This window comes from Aulonocara sp. 'chitande type north' Nkhata Bay, linkage group LG17, assembly GCF_057382095.1.
Source record: "Aulonocara sp. 'chitande type north' Nkhata Bay isolate Kocher_YH1m ecotype deep benthic linkage group LG17, A_spYH_male_GT1.1, whole genome shotgun sequence".
Lineage (NCBI taxonomy): Eukaryota > Metazoa > Chordata > Actinopteri > Cichliformes > Cichlidae > Aulonocara > Aulonocara sp. 'chitande type north' Nkhata Bay.
The window spans coordinates 1,046,534-1,062,500 of NC_141360.1; the positions used below are offsets into that span (position 1 = coordinate 1,046,534).

General features: G+C 50.0%; 2 protein-coding genes across 9 annotated transcripts in view; one reads left to right on the top strand and one right to left on the bottom strand.

The window, feature by feature from the left end:
• Nucleotides 1-7,250, top strand: part of LOC147309384 (serine/threonine-protein phosphatase 6 regulatory subunit 2-like) — a 21,038-nt gene extending 13,788 nt beyond the window's left edge. For 3 of the 4 annotated variants that reach the window (XM_086270397.1, XM_086270398.1, XM_086270396.1), the window contains 5 exons: nt 60-204; nt 285-373; nt 511-682; nt 1,252-1,359; nt 5,882-7,250. In XM_086270397.1, coding sequence (XP_086126523.1) covers nt 60-204; nt 285-373; nt 511-682; nt 1,252-1,359; nt 5,882-5,930 — 563 coding nt within the window. In that variant the 3' untranslated portion in view covers nt 5,931-7,250. The remainder of the gene's footprint in view (nt 1-59; nt 205-284; nt 374-510; nt 683-1,251; nt 1,360-5,881) is intronic. The other variant, XM_086270399.1, reaches the window with a different exon arrangement.
• A 5,312-nt stretch (nt 7,251-12,562) lies between these two features.
• Nucleotides 12,563-15,967, bottom strand: part of sbf1 (SET binding factor 1) — a 53,546-nt gene continuing 50,141 nt past the window's right edge. For all 5 annotated transcript variants that reach the window (XM_086270392.1, XM_086270391.1, XM_086270395.1 and 2 more), the window contains 5 exons: nt 15,907-15,967; nt 15,498-15,703; nt 15,266-15,353; nt 15,057-15,188; nt 12,563-14,658 (listed from right to left, as the gene is read on the bottom strand). The exon at nt 15,907-15,967 is cut by the window's right edge and continues 284 nt beyond it. In XM_086270392.1, the coding sequence (XP_086126518.1) occupies nt 14,560-14,658; nt 15,057-15,188; nt 15,266-15,353; nt 15,498-15,703; nt 15,907-15,967 (586 nt within the window). In that variant the 3' untranslated portion in view covers nt 12,563-14,559. The remainder of the gene's footprint in view (nt 14,659-15,056; nt 15,189-15,265; nt 15,354-15,497; nt 15,704-15,906) is intronic.

Genomic DNA, 15,967 nt, shown 5'->3' on the forward strand with positions numbered 1-15,967 from the left:
TGTTGCACTGACCTGTGAACAGCCTCTCAGGTCTTAAAAGTGTTTGGTGTCATCTCCAGGTCCTGGCTGGACAGCAAATTTCAGGGATTCTGGAGAGAACGCAGCATCCCAAACCTCCCCCGGGTGGGAGAGCTCAGCAGGGAGCGCGACCGAGACACAGCAGACTGGCTGGGCTAACTTCACTGAGTTCCAGCCTTTCTCTGGGTGAGCAGTCACACAGACCGCACTGGTGACGGTTTTCATAGGAACGCAATGCTCAATGCTCTCTTCCTGGTTTCCCACAGTACAAAGACAGATCCCAGGTGCAGCTCTCCTGTGGAAACGGGCAGCAGTGATGTCGATAAACAAGCCAAACAAAACCACGAGAAGAGCGGTGAGTCGCACGTCACCGCTCCGGCCGGCAGATCCTCTCCTAAACTCATGTCCAACTCAGGAACACCGGTTCTTAATTGGAGCAATAAATGAAGAAAAGTGTAATAACAGTATTTTTCTGCACGTGTCTGTCAGCAGATGTTAGTACCTCCCCTGGTCCAGCAGGAGAAGGGAGAAAGGCTCCACTCGTGGCCTCAGACAGCAGCTCCTCCGGAGGCTCTGACAGCGAGGAGGATGACAAAAATGCTGGTGCTCCTCCCACCTTAGAAACAGCCAGTGCCCCGGGCAACAAGACGGCGGACCTCAAAAGGTGTGCGTCGTCACGTCTTTCAGAATGTGTCATATCAGTGAAAGCAGTTGGGCGTTTAAAGTTCAGTGAAACGTATCCGGCGAGTAAAGCATGAGCGCCGAAAAACAAACGTCACTTTGGGGTAACGTCCTGAGACTGTCCACGCTGCACACACACAACCTCTGTGTGTGTGCAAACATCTATATTTGAAACATAATTACCACATTGATGTAATTATAGAGCGCACTGGAATTTGAAATTGCTGCATGCATTCAGTTGAGCTTCGCCTTTCTAAGTACAGTTCACCCCGGAGCTAAAGTTTGTCATGTTAACACGGAGCCAGCTGAGCTCCACACAGATCATGAGCATTTTGTATGCCACTAGTGGATCTGACCACTCAGCCTTCATTTCCACATGCTCCAAACTAAATGGACAGCTGGCCGTCTTCACGTTCAAAAATGATGCATTCTGCACGAGTGTCCATGAGCGTAGCTGTTCTGAGCTTGTTTCCCTCTGCTGGTCTCCCAGGTTGGTTTTACAACTAAAAGCATAATAAATGTTACATTTATACATGTGTGTGTGTTCTGCAGTGAGGAGTGTCCGGTGTCTCTGGAGAAGCTCTCCCTGTCAGATCCTCCTACAGCTTCAGAGCAGCAGCCTGCTGAGGATCTACCTGTAAACACGCAGACTGACAGGAAGTAAGTAGCCAGGAAGTAAAGCACCTCGAGGTGCTTTATGTTGTAAGGTAGACCCTACAATAATGCATGCAGACAACAATCATATGACCCCCTGTGAGCAGCACTTTGGTGACAGTGGGAAGGAAAAACTCCCTTTTAACAGGAAGAAACCTCCAGCAGAACCAGGCTCAGGGAGGGGCGGGGCCATCTGCTGTGATTGGTTGGGGTGAGAGAAGGAAGACAGGATAAAGACATGCTGTTGAAGAGAGACAGATTAATAAGCATGTCAGCTCAGCTGGAGAGACATGAGTATTTCCATCCTTCCTGCTGCCTCGAGCATCAGCCTCTCGTCACACTTCCTTCTGCACAGTGTTAGCAGATGTAGTTTGGTAGAAAGATGAAACGGCTCCTAGTGCATTTCTTTGCATGTAAAACTGCACAATTATCCTGCATTTGCAGTGCAATGCATCATGGGTTTGCTAAGAAAATGTGACGCTGCACAACAGTAGTCACGAAGTAAAGCAGGTCAGTAAATATGGTCCATCCATCCATCTTCATCCGCTTTATCCGGGGCCGGGTCGCGGGGGCAGCAGCCTAAGCAAAGAGGCCCAGACCTCCCTCTCCCCAGCCACCTCCTCCAGCTTATCCGGGGGAATACCAAGGCGTTCCCAGGCCAGCCGAGAGATATAATCTCTCCAGCGTGTCCTGGGTCTGCCCCGGGGCCTCCTCCCGGTGGGACATGCCTGGAACACCTCACCCAGGAGGCGCCCAGGGGGCATCCTTGTCAGATGCCCGAACCACCTCAGCTGGCTCCTTTCGATGTGGAGCAGCAGCTGCTCTACTCTGAGCCCCTCCCGGATAGCCGAACTTCTCACCCTATCTCTAAGGGAGAGGCCAGCCACCCTTCGGAGGAAGCTCATTTCTGCCGCTTGTATCCGCGATCTCGTTCTTTCGGTCACTACCCACAGCTCGTGGCCATAGGTGAGGGTAGGGACGTAGATCGACTGGTAAATTGAGAGCTTCGCTTTTACACTCAGCTCCCTCTTCACCACGACGGACCGGTGCAGCGTCTGCATTACTGCAGCTGCAGCCCCAATCCGTCTGTCGATCTCCGGCTCCCTTCTCCCATCACTCGCGAACAAGACCCCGAGATACTTGAACTCCTCCACTTGGGGCAGGAACTCATCCCCGACCCAGAGTGGGCACTCCACCCTTTTCCGGCTGAGAACCATGGCCTCAGATTTGGAGGTGCTGATCCTCATTCCCGCTGCTTCACACTCGCCTGCGAACCGTTCCAGTGCGAGCTGGAGGCCCTCACCCGATGAAGCCAACAGAACCACATCATCTGCAAAAAGCAGAGATGAGATTCTGAGGCCACCAAAGCGAAAGCCCTCCGCCACTTGGCTGCGCCTAGAAATCCTGTCCATAAAAATTATGAACAGAACCGGAGACAAAGGGCAGCCCTGGCGGAGCCCATCACCCACCAGGAACGAGTCCGACTTATTGCCGGCAATGCGAACCAAGCTCTTGCAACGGTTATATAGGGATCGAATGGCCCGTAGCAATGGGCCAGACACCCCATACTCCCGCAACACCTCCCACAGGACACCCCGAGGGACACGGTCGAATGCCTTCTCCAAGTCCACAAAACACATGTAGACTGGTTGGGCAAACTCCCATGCACCCTCAAGTATCCTGGAGAGGATAAAGAGCTGTTCCAGTGTTCCGCGACCAGGATGAAAACCGCATTGTTCCTCCTGTATCCGAGGTTCGACTAACGGACGAACTCTCCTTTCCAGCACCCTGGCATAGACTTTCCCAGGGAGGCTGAGGAGTGTGATCCCCCTGTAGTTGGAACACACCCTCCGGTCCCCTTTCTTAAAGATGGGGACCACCACCCCGGTCTGCCAGGCCACAGGTACTGCCCCTGATCTCCACGCAACATTGCAGAGGCGTGTCAACCAGGACAGCCCTACAACGTCCAGAGCCTTCAGGAACTCGGGGCGGACCTCATCAACAGTTAAACAAGGAGTTGTTTAACTGCCTCAGTGACCTCCCCCCCGGAAATTGGCGGGTCATTCCCCTCATCCCCAGACTCTGCTTCCTCCTCGGAAGACGTGTCAGTGGGATTAAGGAGGTCCTCGAAGTATTCCTTCCACCGCCCGACAGTTTTCTCAGTCGACGTCAGCAGCGCTCCGCCAGCACTATACACAGTGCAGGTAGAGCACCGCTTTCTCCTCCTGAGACGTCTGACGGTTTGCTAGAATCTCTTCGAGGCAGTCCGAAAGTCTTTTTCCATGGCCTCTCCGAACTCCTCCCACACCCGAGTTTTTGCTTCAGCCACTGCCCGAGCCGCATTCCGCTTGGCCTGTCGATACCTGTCGGCTGCCTCAGGAGTCCCACAGGCTAACCAAGCCCGATAGGACTCCTTCTTCAGCCTGGTGGCTCCCTTCACCTCTGGTGTCCACCATTTGGTTCGGGGATTACCACCACGGCAGGCACCAACCACCTTGCGGCCGCAGCTCAATGCAGCAGCTTCGGCAATGGAGACGCTGAACATGGTCCATTCGGACTCAATGTCCCCAGTCTCCCTCGGAATGCTGTTGAAGCTCTGCCGGAGGTGTGCGTTGAAGATCTCGCGGACTGGGGCCTCTGCTAGACGTTCCCAGCACACCCTCACTACGCGTTTAGGTGCACCAGGTCTGTCCAGCGTCCTCCCCCGCCACCTGATCCAACTCACCACCAGGTGGTGATCAGTTGACAGCTCAGCCCCTCTCTTTACCCGAGTGTCCAGAACATATGGTCGCAGGTCTGCTGATACGATTACAAAATCGATCATCGACCTACGGCCTAGAGCATCCTGGTGCCACGTGCACTTATGGACACTCTTATGTTCGAACAGGGTGTTCGTTATGGCCAAACTGTGATTAGCACAGAAGTCCAATAACAAAGCACCGCTTGGGTTCAGATCAGGGAGGCCGTTCCTCCCAATCACGCCCCTCCAGGTCTCGCTGTCATTACCCACATGAGCATTGAAGTCTCCCAGCAGGACCCCCCCCCCCCCCCCCCCCCCAGGGACTCTAAGAAGGCTGGGTACTCTGAACTGCCACTCGGCGCATAAGCGCAGATGACAGTCAGGACCCGTTCAGGGAACAAACCCTCTCGTCCACCGGGAAAAACCCCAACGTACCGGCAGCAAGCCGAGGGGATATTAGAATACCCACCCCAGCCCGCCGCCTCTCACCAGGGGCAACTCCAGACTGAGACAGGTTCCAGAGCCCAAGCCATGTGTAGAGGTGAGCCCGACTATATCTAGCCGGTACCTCTCAACCTCACGCACTAACTCAGGCTCCTTCCCCACCAGAGAGGTGACATTCCATGTCCCTATTGCCAGTCTTGGCAGCCGGGGGTCAGTCCGCCAGGGCCTCTGCTCCTGGCCGCCACCCGGCACACAATGCACCCGACCCCTATGGCGCCTCCTGCGGGTGGTGGGCCTGCGGGAGGATGGGCCCATGTCTCCTCTTCGGGCTGTGCCCGGCCGGGCCCCATGGACTAAGGCCCGGCCACCAGACGCTCGCCCTCGGGCACCCTCCCCGGGCCTGGCTCCAGGGCGGAGCCCCGGTAACCCTATACCGGGCAGGGTAAGCTGTTCCCTCGATGTCCTTTTCATAAGGGTCTTATGAATCGCTCTTTGTCTGGTCCCTCACCCAGGGCCAATTTGCCATGGGAGACCCTACCAGGGGGCAAAAGCCCCCAGACAACATAGCCCCTGGGATCCCTGTGACACACAAACCCCTCCACCACGATAAGGTAGCGATTCAAGGAGGGGTAGAAAGATGAAACGGCTCCTAGTGCATTTCTTTGCATGTAATGCAAAGAAATGCAGTAAATATGGTGCTATATGCAATAGTAAATAATGCTTTAGCACACAGCATGATTGTATATGTGAAAGCCAAGTCGCTCATACACGCTCACAGACAAGCTGACACTGTTCAGCAGTGGGCTGCACACTTTGAATCATGTAGACTCCAGCGGGGGGGAGGAGTCTGCTGAGTGCCTGCAGAGGCCACTGCTGCTGCTTGTAACATGTTGTTGTCTAAAGCAGACACATAGCCTTCATAGAATCATGAAATCAGTTAACTCGGGTTACACTTTCTGATTTAAAAACACATCTTTGTTAAGTACGTTTAGTTGTTAAAGTATGTTTGTATACCAGGAGAATATTTAGTTGCTGCATTCACACTAAATGTAAAGCACTGCATTCATGTTAGTGGAGGTGAATGTGTCAAAGTTTGTGCATTTGGGGGAATAATGGGAGACGCCACTCTCAGAAGTGGAGCTCGGGGTTATCGGTTCAGCTTTGTGGTTGAAATGGGAAACGAGGAAATGCTACTCACACAATGAGGCAAAACTTTGTACTTGGAGCAGCAGCAGCCTGTTCCATACGGAGGCAGCAGACAGACTGCAGTCTAACAGCATGTAGTGCTGGACGTGCATCGTGTCTCCTGCACGCAGCTGACTGTTTCCTTTGTCGTCCCAACAGAGAGGAAACGCCACCACCCCAGGAAGTGTCGGTCAACGGGCCCGTGTGAGCGCGATGGGCGCCGCAGCCCCTGAGAGACGCAGACTGTCAGCCTCCTCCAGAGTGACTCCCCTAAATAACCTCACTGCAACTACGGTGTTTTTACTGAATCACTCTGCCATGTTATTGGACCTGGACACTGCCAATCGACACCAATAACGAGGCGGCAGGACATGTAAAAAAACAACCCCCCCACACAAAAAAAGAAAAAGCGAGACGGAGCAGAGTGCAGAGGAATCTTCTTCAAAGCCTTTTCCTGATGTTGCACATGATCCCGTGCAGTTTTAATGTAGCAGCGATCTTTGAAACGACAGAGTCCGAGGGGTAACATCGTCACCGCTATTTTTTTATGTCCTCAAACATTACTCTCCCGCTTCCCACCCTTTGGGATTTTACATGGGCACCCCGAATGGATAGCACAGGCCAACTTTAAATGATGCCTCAACAATAAATACGTTGTTTTTCCTTCAAGCTTAAGAAAAAGCACTTATGCAGCCATTTACTGTACATTATAGCACAATGATGTAAGTGTTGTACCTTCATCTCTGCTGGTTGTCTCCTCTGTCCTCACATCAAGGTTTTATCCAGTGTTTGGGTTTTTTTGGTTTTGGTCGCTGTTGATGAAACATCCTCACCATCGTACGTCACCAGGTTTCTGAATGTTTTGAAGTGCTTCAGGACGCTCTGTTGAAGAGGAGGAGAAGCGGGTCAATGAACAGAGCTCTAATAGTATTACTGTCTTTTGCTCATGTGCAATAATGTCAATTAGCCATTTTATTTAAAAAGAAAAAATCTGGCATCAGAGACTCATTGGGTAGTTTCAGATTTGGATATGATCTCAATTTTCTCTTCTTTTACTTTAGTGCATGTATAACCGGTTCTCTGTTGACCTAGCTAGTGAGCTAAGACCTTCTGATTGTATTGACCTTTACGTTCTTGCTATCCCCCTTAAATCAACCAAACTTTATCTACCTATATACAAATATTATCTACATTTATAAGTAATTTTACAAGCAACCTTGAGATTACTATTTTTGTCTGTTCCTTTTCTCTCTTTCCACCAAGCACTTACTCACAGGGGGAGAGTGACATTTGGTAAGAGTGACGCTGTATGCCCCCCACCCCCCTATTATTATTATTATTATTAATTTTTTTTTAAGGTTAATTTTATTTTGTTTCTGAGCAGCAGAATTGGAGGGAGAGCAGGTGTGAGTTCTGCAGAGCTACAGGCCTCTTTGGTGTACTTAAATCATTTGACAGCGATCAGGTTCTATGATTATTGTTAAAAAATTCAAATTAAAAGTGTCTGGCTGACCACATTAATACCAAAGGCTCTGCTTTGCTGGTCTGGTGTCATCTTTGCACTGGTGCAGTACGTTTTGTTTTCAGAGACCTCGTCCACACGCAGTTCCACACGACACCTCATGATGTTTTATAGTGCAGGGTTAAGACCCCACAAAAAGACCAACCTCTATGAGCAAGCGACAGTGGGACGGAAAAACTCTTTTACCAGGAAGTAACCTCCGGCAGAACCAGGCTCAGGGAGGGGCGGGGCCATCTGCTGCGACCGGTTGGGTTTGAAGGGAAGGACGCGGGACAAAAGACACGCTGTGGGAGAGAGCCAGAGATGAATAATAACTAATGCAGAGTGGTGTAGAAACACCAGCGTGACTTTATGGGGGGAGCACAAACTCCCTCCAATGAGGGGATGTTCAGAAATCATGTGATCAGCTCATCAATGTGGCCAAAATTGCTTCGGAGTCCGCAGCCACTCAGGGCCTGAACACGTTCGGTTTCAGTTTTCCCTCCGACATGTCTGTGCAAACACCACTGCTGCACATGTGGCGTGCACACTTTGCTCCTCCCCCTCTGCTTGGTTTTGTTGGTCTTTTCCTTCCTAAATAACCTGGTCATGAGAGGTGTGTTGGTTTAAGATTTTCATTCATTCTTTTCAGCATGTAAAGTGCAGTGTTGCCCCACTGGGACAGATCCACTCTGAGGGTTCTAATGTGCAGCTGTGATGTTAGAAATCAACAGCAGCACTGAGGTTACTCTGCATGAAAATGATTTTCCAAACAATGCATTTTATCTTTTTTTTTCGTCATCTCTGTTTGGAGTAGGCAACGTTCATCTGTGTTGTTCGGGGCAGAATAGTTTTGTTGGTGAGCAGAGAGGGCGTCTCTGAGGGCTGCAGGTTTAGTCCAACCAGCTAATGCTTAGAAAGCCCGGCTGTGCTTTCAAAATGTCAGGAACTCTCCATCCGTCCATCTTCTTCAGCTTCAGCAGCCCAAGCAGAGAAGCCCAGACCCCCCTCACCCAGGGGGCGCCTCCTGGGTGAGGCTCCTTTCGAACTTCTCACCCTATCTCTAAGGGAGAGGCCAGCCACCCTTTGGAGGAAGTTAATTTCCGCCGCTTGTATCCACGATCTCGTTCTTTCGGTCACTACCCACAGCTCGTGGCCATAGGTGAGGGCAGGGATGTAGATCGTCTGTTGATCTCCGGCTCCCTTCTCCCATCACTCGCGAACAAGACCCCGAGATACTTAAACTCCTCCACTTGGGACAGGGTCTCGTCCCTGACCCGGAGTGGGCACTCCACCCTTTTCTGGCTGAGAACCATGGCCTCAGATTTGGAGGTGCTGATCCTCATTCCCGCTGCTTCACACTCGCCTGCGAACCGTTCCAGTGCGAGCTGGAGGCCCTCACCCGATGAAGCCAACAGAACCACATCATCTGCAAAAATCAGAGATGAGATTCTGAGGCCACCAAAGCGAAAGCCCTCCACCACTTGGCTGCGCCTAGAAATCCTGTCCATAAAAATTATGAACAGAACCGGAGACAAAGGGCAGCCCTGGCGGAGCCCATCACCCACCAGGAACGAGTCCGACTTATTGCCGGCAATGCGAACCAAGCTCTTGCAACGGTTGTATAGGGATCGAATGGCCCGTAGCAATGGGCCAGACACCCCATATTCCCGCAACACCTCCCACAGGACACCCCGAGGGACACGGTCGAATGCCTTCTCCAAGTCCACAATACACATGTAGACTGGTTGGGCAAACTCCCATGCACCCTCAAGTATCCTGGAGAGGATAAAGAGCTGGTCCAGTGTTCCGCGACCAGGATGAAAACCGCATTGTTCCTCCTGTATCCGAGGTTCGACTAACGGACGAACTCTCCTTTCCAGCACCCTGGCATAGACTTTCCCAGGGAGGCTGAGGAGTGTGATCCCCCTGTAGTTGGAACACACCCTCCGGTCCCCCTTCTTAAAGATGGGGACCACCACCCCGGTCTGCCAGGCCACAGGTACTGCCCCTGATCTCCACGCAACATTGCAGAGGCGTGTCAACCAGGACAGCCCTGTCAAGAAATGTTCGTTATGTTCGGTTAACCTTCAGTGGAAATCAACCATCACAGGTGGTCATGAAGATGGATTGTGATTCAGTGAATCCACGATCACCTCAGACCGCGGCACACGGCCCTGTATTTGCTCAGTAATAGTTCACAGCCTCGTTCAGGCTTCTGATGTGTGCAGAGTTCTGCTGCGACTCTTCATCAATCCAGTGTTACACCACGTTTACTTGAGACTAGCATATTACCACAAAATCTACCTTTCACCAGCCCTTGTTTACATAAAGTACACTCTGTTTTTGAGCGGAAATAAAATGAGACAATAAAATATTTAAATGTTTAGATTATTTTGACTATCTGACTGCAGAGTGCTGTATGTTGAACTTTAGTGAGAATTTTTTTTGTTTTGTTTGTTTTCAAGCGTTTATAAATTTTAAATGGCAGCACATAATCACACCCGTGGTCCTCAGGGGTCAAAAATGTCCCCATCTGGTTTGATTGATAATTAATATGAAGTGGATTTTTCCCCACTTTTAATTAAAACTTAATTCAAACATTTTGACACAATTTCTCTTTTCCATTTCAAATTTAAGTCTGATAAAACCTCATAAAAATGAATTTTTTCCTTTGTTTTCGGGTAAAAAATAAATTAAATCATCAGTTATCGTGAGGATCGTTTCTCAACCAGAGTCGGCTGCTTTAACAGATGATCACGGACGGGTTTATGTCAACGTTAATTTAGAAAGCTGTTTTTAAACTACTTCAAGTTTTTTACTGGCAGCACATAATCACACCTGTTGTCCTCAGGGGTCCAAAATGACCCCGTCTCGTTTGAGTGTTTATATTTATCATTACCTGACAGTTTTCTATATTTTGGCATGGTAGGAACACCAGGGCATGAGTCTGAGTGAAGGCAAACTTTCATGAGGACAAAGGCGTGTCCATATTTGACCCAAGTGCAGGAGGAAGCTCAGGTTTATTCCTCTGCACTGGTCCCATCATGGACAGCATTCTTTCTGCAGTTGCAGGCCAAGGGGCATATACAGTAAACAAGCTGTTACAGGTGATTGTTTTCTTTTGGAAACCTGCAATGTTAGGGACAACTCGTGTCCTGACTGCAGGACAGACGGTTTGCCATCGCACACGAGCATGTTCCATGTACAGCTGGACCTGCATCACATGCTGCCCATGTTTTTGTCTCAAAGTTCCCTGGTTTACTTGGATGTTCTGTTGGAGGGGACAGAGTCCTCTGAAGGGGACTTGGTGCTCATACAGTCACATCAGTACCAGGATCTTACATCACAGCAGGAGGAACACCCACTTGTGTTTCAAGTCAAGTCAACACCAACACACATCATACACCTCAAATGGGAGCACGTTTGTGTCATGAACGACGATCATCTATTGTGTCTTTATCAAGAAATTATGTCCTTTTTGTGCTTCTATGATTAATCTTGTGTCAGCATGAAAACTTCTCTACCAGACTCAGGATGTCATAAACTGGCCGTAGCGACTCTACTGGATGCACGGCAGTAAGAATCAACACACCCACATATGCCTACAGCTGCATTCGGTCCATTTTTCTTCCTCTCTTGTTGTCCCTCCTTGTTCATCATTGAGTTGGCTGTAGAGCAGGTCATCTGCTAATTGGATGGTTGTTGGTTCAATCTCTGTGTGCTCTAGTCTGGAGTTCTTACCAAGGTGTCCTTGGGCAAGTTACTGAACCCCAACTTGGTCTCTGATGCATCCATTGGCATGTGAACGTTAAAAAGCAGAATACAAGCAGAATACACTGTGTATAATGCTTTCAGTACTCGAGTAGAAAAGCCACTGAAGGAGTATGGGACCTGGCACATGTGCTTGGACTGTGGTAGATCATCTTTCTCTGAGGCACATGAGAGAGTCAGGCATCGTCTGTCACTGGGAAGGTTAGAAGACCAGATCAGTGTTTCCTCACGTTACTGCAAATATTCCTCTGTCTCAGCTGATTCCTCTTTCCTGCTTGATTCTTTGTCTTCATCATAATTGAAATGGATGATGTGTAGTCCTCTGACACATCTTCTATTTCAGTTTCACATTCTGAAAATTCAAGAAACTTCAAGAAGCCCAGTCACTTTCTCTCCAAGCTCCTCAGACTACCATGTCCTGGATGCCTGAGAACCTACTTGAACATAGTTCAGATTCTTCATCACTTTTCTTCACTTCATGGCCTTCTTCCACTTCTGCAGGTGGCTGATGTGCTTTTTCAGAGAAAGGGTAGCATGTGCTCTAAATATTGACAATATTTTCTATATCTTCTAACCCTGGATCTTCCTGAACATTGATTCTCCCTCCTCATTATACTAGGACAGCGGTCCCCAACCCCCGGGCCTCGGACCGGTACCGGGTCGTGAGAGTTGAGGCTCAGGTGTGAAATGTCTGGTTTTCAGGGTTTTTATCAGTTTCCAGCGTGATTTTGTTATCGTTTTTATCGTTTACGCGGTTTTCCTGGGTCTTTTCACGTGTGTTATGAATAAATCTTCTTTTTTTCGGTACCGGTACTGGTTTTATTTTGTTGTATTTATCCGCGACACCTTAAAGGCCGGGCCGTGAAAATATTGTCGGCCATAAACCGGCCTGTAGCGCAAAAGAGGTTGGAGAGCGCTGACCTAGAGGACAATATGTGCTTTGTCCTACTGCTCATTGCTTTGCACAACATGGTAAAAAAATTAGCTCACAGGCCTCCAGAGCAGTGGAGGCCTGTGAGCTGCTTTCTGTGTACGTAGGGTCGACCTTACAATACGAAGCACCTTGATGCGACTGTTGTGATTCGGCGCCGTGTAAATACCGTTGAATGTGGAGCGCCTGCCTCCTCTTTGTGCTGCCTGTTGTGGTGGTTATGACTGTTGCTTGACCCCACACATCAGTGATCTGAGATGTTTGACAGCAGTGTGTGAAAATGTGGCCCTTTGCAACACTTTGTGGACGTTTTTGTCCCCGAGGACAACAGACGTTATAAAGTCCAATAAAACCCCATAAATACATCAAATTACTTCAAACTTATTCCAATCATGCACAGCATAGTACTGAACAACTTGTTTTCAGACCATTTGATTAATAAAAACACATTTTTGATAGCAGAAGATTTCTTTAGAGGACAAAAATGTCCCAAGGACAACACAAGGGTAACAGCAGGTATTTGGTTTGCTCTTCTTATAGGAAAACAGGTGATGCAGGTGATGCAGGTTGAGCGCTGCAGAGCAGCTGTTGACTGTGGTGCAGCAGTTTGCAGACAGACACGGACACGTGAACCTTTAAACCCACAGTTTTTTATTTGGATTCTAAAAACTCGATATCGACATGATTGACAACATAACCCGGCTCAGAAGGTCGTTTCTAATTTAATAAAAAACAACAAATAAATAAAAGTGATTATGTCATATTGTTGGGGCGATGCAGCCGTTGAGAGATGAGTAAACGAGAGTGAAAAAGGTGAGCCGGGGCGAGCGTTCTGTTCCTCACCCAAACCATCAGGTTGTTTGACCTTTGACCGTGAGGAGCCTGCAGACGTTTATAGGTTTCATCATGCTCGCACCGCTAATACCAGCAAATCCTACTGAAATGAACTGAGCATCAGAATATTAAGCAAGAAGACGGCAACCAAACAGACTGGATACGAAAAAAAAAAAAAAAGGATTTTATTAGAATAATTTATTCACAGGATCAGCGTCAATCAGTATGAATATTTCTACGTGTTTGTTATCGTCAATCTCACAACGATGCACCAGGAACACCTGACCTCTGACCTTTGTTAGTCCACATCGTCCCGTCGCTGTGGGCGAGCAGCGCGGTGAAGAGGCTTCCCCTTCCACTCTACTGTTAATGGTTCATGTTTAAGGACAACTGTGTTTACACAAAGAAAAAAGACACTAAGGGTGTACATTTGCAAGAAGCATTAGTCACATTAATACAGAAACAAATGGCACGTTGAATTCCTAATTTCAAAATAAAGTGGTGCTTGAGGAACTTTACTGAGGAGACAAGTTAAATAAATTACTAGCATAAACATTACATACAAATCTGGAGTAGTATGTACAAAAGAGTTATCAGCACAAAAGCCTGTGTTCAAAGACAGCAGGAGGACATATTTTACAGAGCAGGGTTCGGGTGCTCGTGGAGGACAGACACAGATGTTTGAAACCTCCGCCCGCGCTCCCAGGGCCACGCCGCTCGTGCTGCATCGTTCACGTCTAAACACAACAGCGTGGAAACTCGCGAGCAGCGCTCACACACGCCTGTGTGACCTTCACCACCCCGCCGTCGTCGGAGGAAACGACAGTATTTCACTTACAGCTCTTACGGTCTCGTGTCTGCTGACGTTTTAAATTTGGAACTTCTGCCAACAACAACATGGAGAAAAAGTTGTGGTCTTTTAACAATGTTCAGTTGAATCGGTCCTGGCGTACGCCACACGAGTCATTTCAAAGCCTGCACCTGCAGGCGGCGATGTCACCGCGTCTGCATTTACCTGCTTTGCTCAGTCGTAGCGGAGGAAGCTCGATACGTAAACTAGGATGGGAATCAGAGAACAAAGCGACTCATGGCGAAACGAGACCATTTGAGCGGTTAAAGAAATACGGAGTTTTCCTCTCCCACACTCGGTGTGCCTCTACACACCGGGGTCTCCTCCCTGTTTCATACAGCAGTGCCTGTCCTTCAGAGTGTGAATGTTAGCGCACAGCGTAGTGAGGGTCCTCTGTAAACACTGTCGGCGACGAGTCCACCGACACTCTCAACACCTGCTGGGCTCTTTGATCTCTGCGAGCGGTTCACGGCGTTCGCAGTGTGTCGTTGCCACACGTGGAGGAGCGCTGACCTCCTCCTGGAACAAATTTGAGATTTTTAAAAAGCAAAAACAAAAAAAACTGAAAGGAAATCCTTCATGAACCGCTGACGAGCCCCCTCGTTGCAGCCGCTTCCTCTTGAACTTCCTTTGAACGCGCCGTGAGCGCTGCGTCGGGCAGTGGAAGGCAAAGAGGAAGAACGTCTGCCGACCGACGAGCCGTCGGACCCTCGAAGTCTGAACGAGGCCGGGCCGACTGCAGCTCCTCCGTCATTCCTCCCCCGAGTGTGCGGCCGGGCAGTGAGGTTAGTAGGAGGGGAGGAGGGCGGTTTACAGGGCTGGAAGGATCTTCATGCTGCAGCTACGACAGCGACTTTGTGGTTTTTTCTTTTCATAACAAAAACATGGAAACGTTCAACACAGAACAGAGCACGGTGGTCACAGGCTCCTCCCTTCGCCGCTCGCCTCTACGCGTCTGACAGGCAGCTCTGAACACTGTCCATCCACAGCTGTGCGTTCAGGCTGTCCTGGGCACAGAAGTTGTACACTCGTTTGGTCGTCTTGAGCTGAAAGAAGCAGAGAGACGAATCAGGATCGTTAAACATAGACTGATAACAGCGGGGTCTCGTTCGTGCACGGACTCAGAAAGGCTGCAGGAGCAGGGGGAGGGGCTCTCTGCAGTCGGCCTGTTGCCTGGTGGCAGCAGGCGCTCAGCTCGCTGCTATAACCTACAGTTTCATGTAATGCTGAAACTAAGGCCAAGAAGAGAATCGTCTCTGACTCTTTAGCCTTGAAAGCCTCCTGGGAGGAGTGTGTGTCTGTTTAAACTACTGTGCGTGCACCAGCGCTTAGGGAGGGTGTGGTCTCTGCCTCCCCATGAACGCTACGGGGGAGCTTCAGCCAATCCAGGCTCACTTCCTGTCAGAAACGATCCTGGAGCAACGCGGCGAGGGAGCTCACTCACATCAAAGAAGGCTTTCTCGTCAATGTTTTTTGGCGCTCCCATGGTGGGCGTTCCCGCGGTGACAGACTCCACCTCAGCCAGATCGATCACTCCTTTGCACTCCTTGTCCTGCCTGCTCTCGTAGTATCTGAGCTGCAGAGGGAGGGAGAGAGGCGCCATTAAACCAGCAACGGTCTCCTGGAGACAAAGCCTCCTCTGCTCCGTCTTACCTGGTGTTTGGTCTTATCCAGCACAAACCACCGCGGTTTCCATGGTTTCAACAACGCCCCTCTCTTGAAGAGAATGCCTTCAAAACTCCTGGAGGCCAAAACACAAGTAGAGACATGCTTGAGCTGTTCTCTGCCACCACTACGCTGCACAGTTTATCTACAGGCCTGTGACACGGCAGCAGAGCTGGGAGGAGTCGCTGTTCAGTACGACGCCCCGCTGGCAGGTACAGACCTGTTCTCGCTCTCGCTGCTCTGGAACTGGCTGTAGAGGGTGCTGGTGCTCGGCCGACCGGGGACGGGCGTAGACGTGGCGCTGGCTTCGCAGTCCAGAGCCAGGTTGATGGAGGATCCTACACCGCTCTCCTGCAGGTAAACGCCCTGAGAACGCCGCTGATGGCTCAGGTTGGATGACATCAGCAGGGAGCTGGAGAAGGAAGGCTGCAGAGGCAGAAAACATCAGTGCACACACACTGAGCTACCTGTGTGTGTGTGTGTCTGTGTGTGTGTAGGATGAAAGCCTGGCTCAACCACATACAGCAGGGTTAAAGCTGCAGTGAGTGTTAGCGCCCTGCAGGTTTGTGAGAGCAGTGAGTGTTAGCGCCCTGCAGGGTCGACACCGGCTCGTGTGCTTGTTGGCCCACCTTGCTCTCCAGCTTGGTCTCCGTCCTCTGCGTGGTCTTGATTTTATCCCACGTGTCCTTC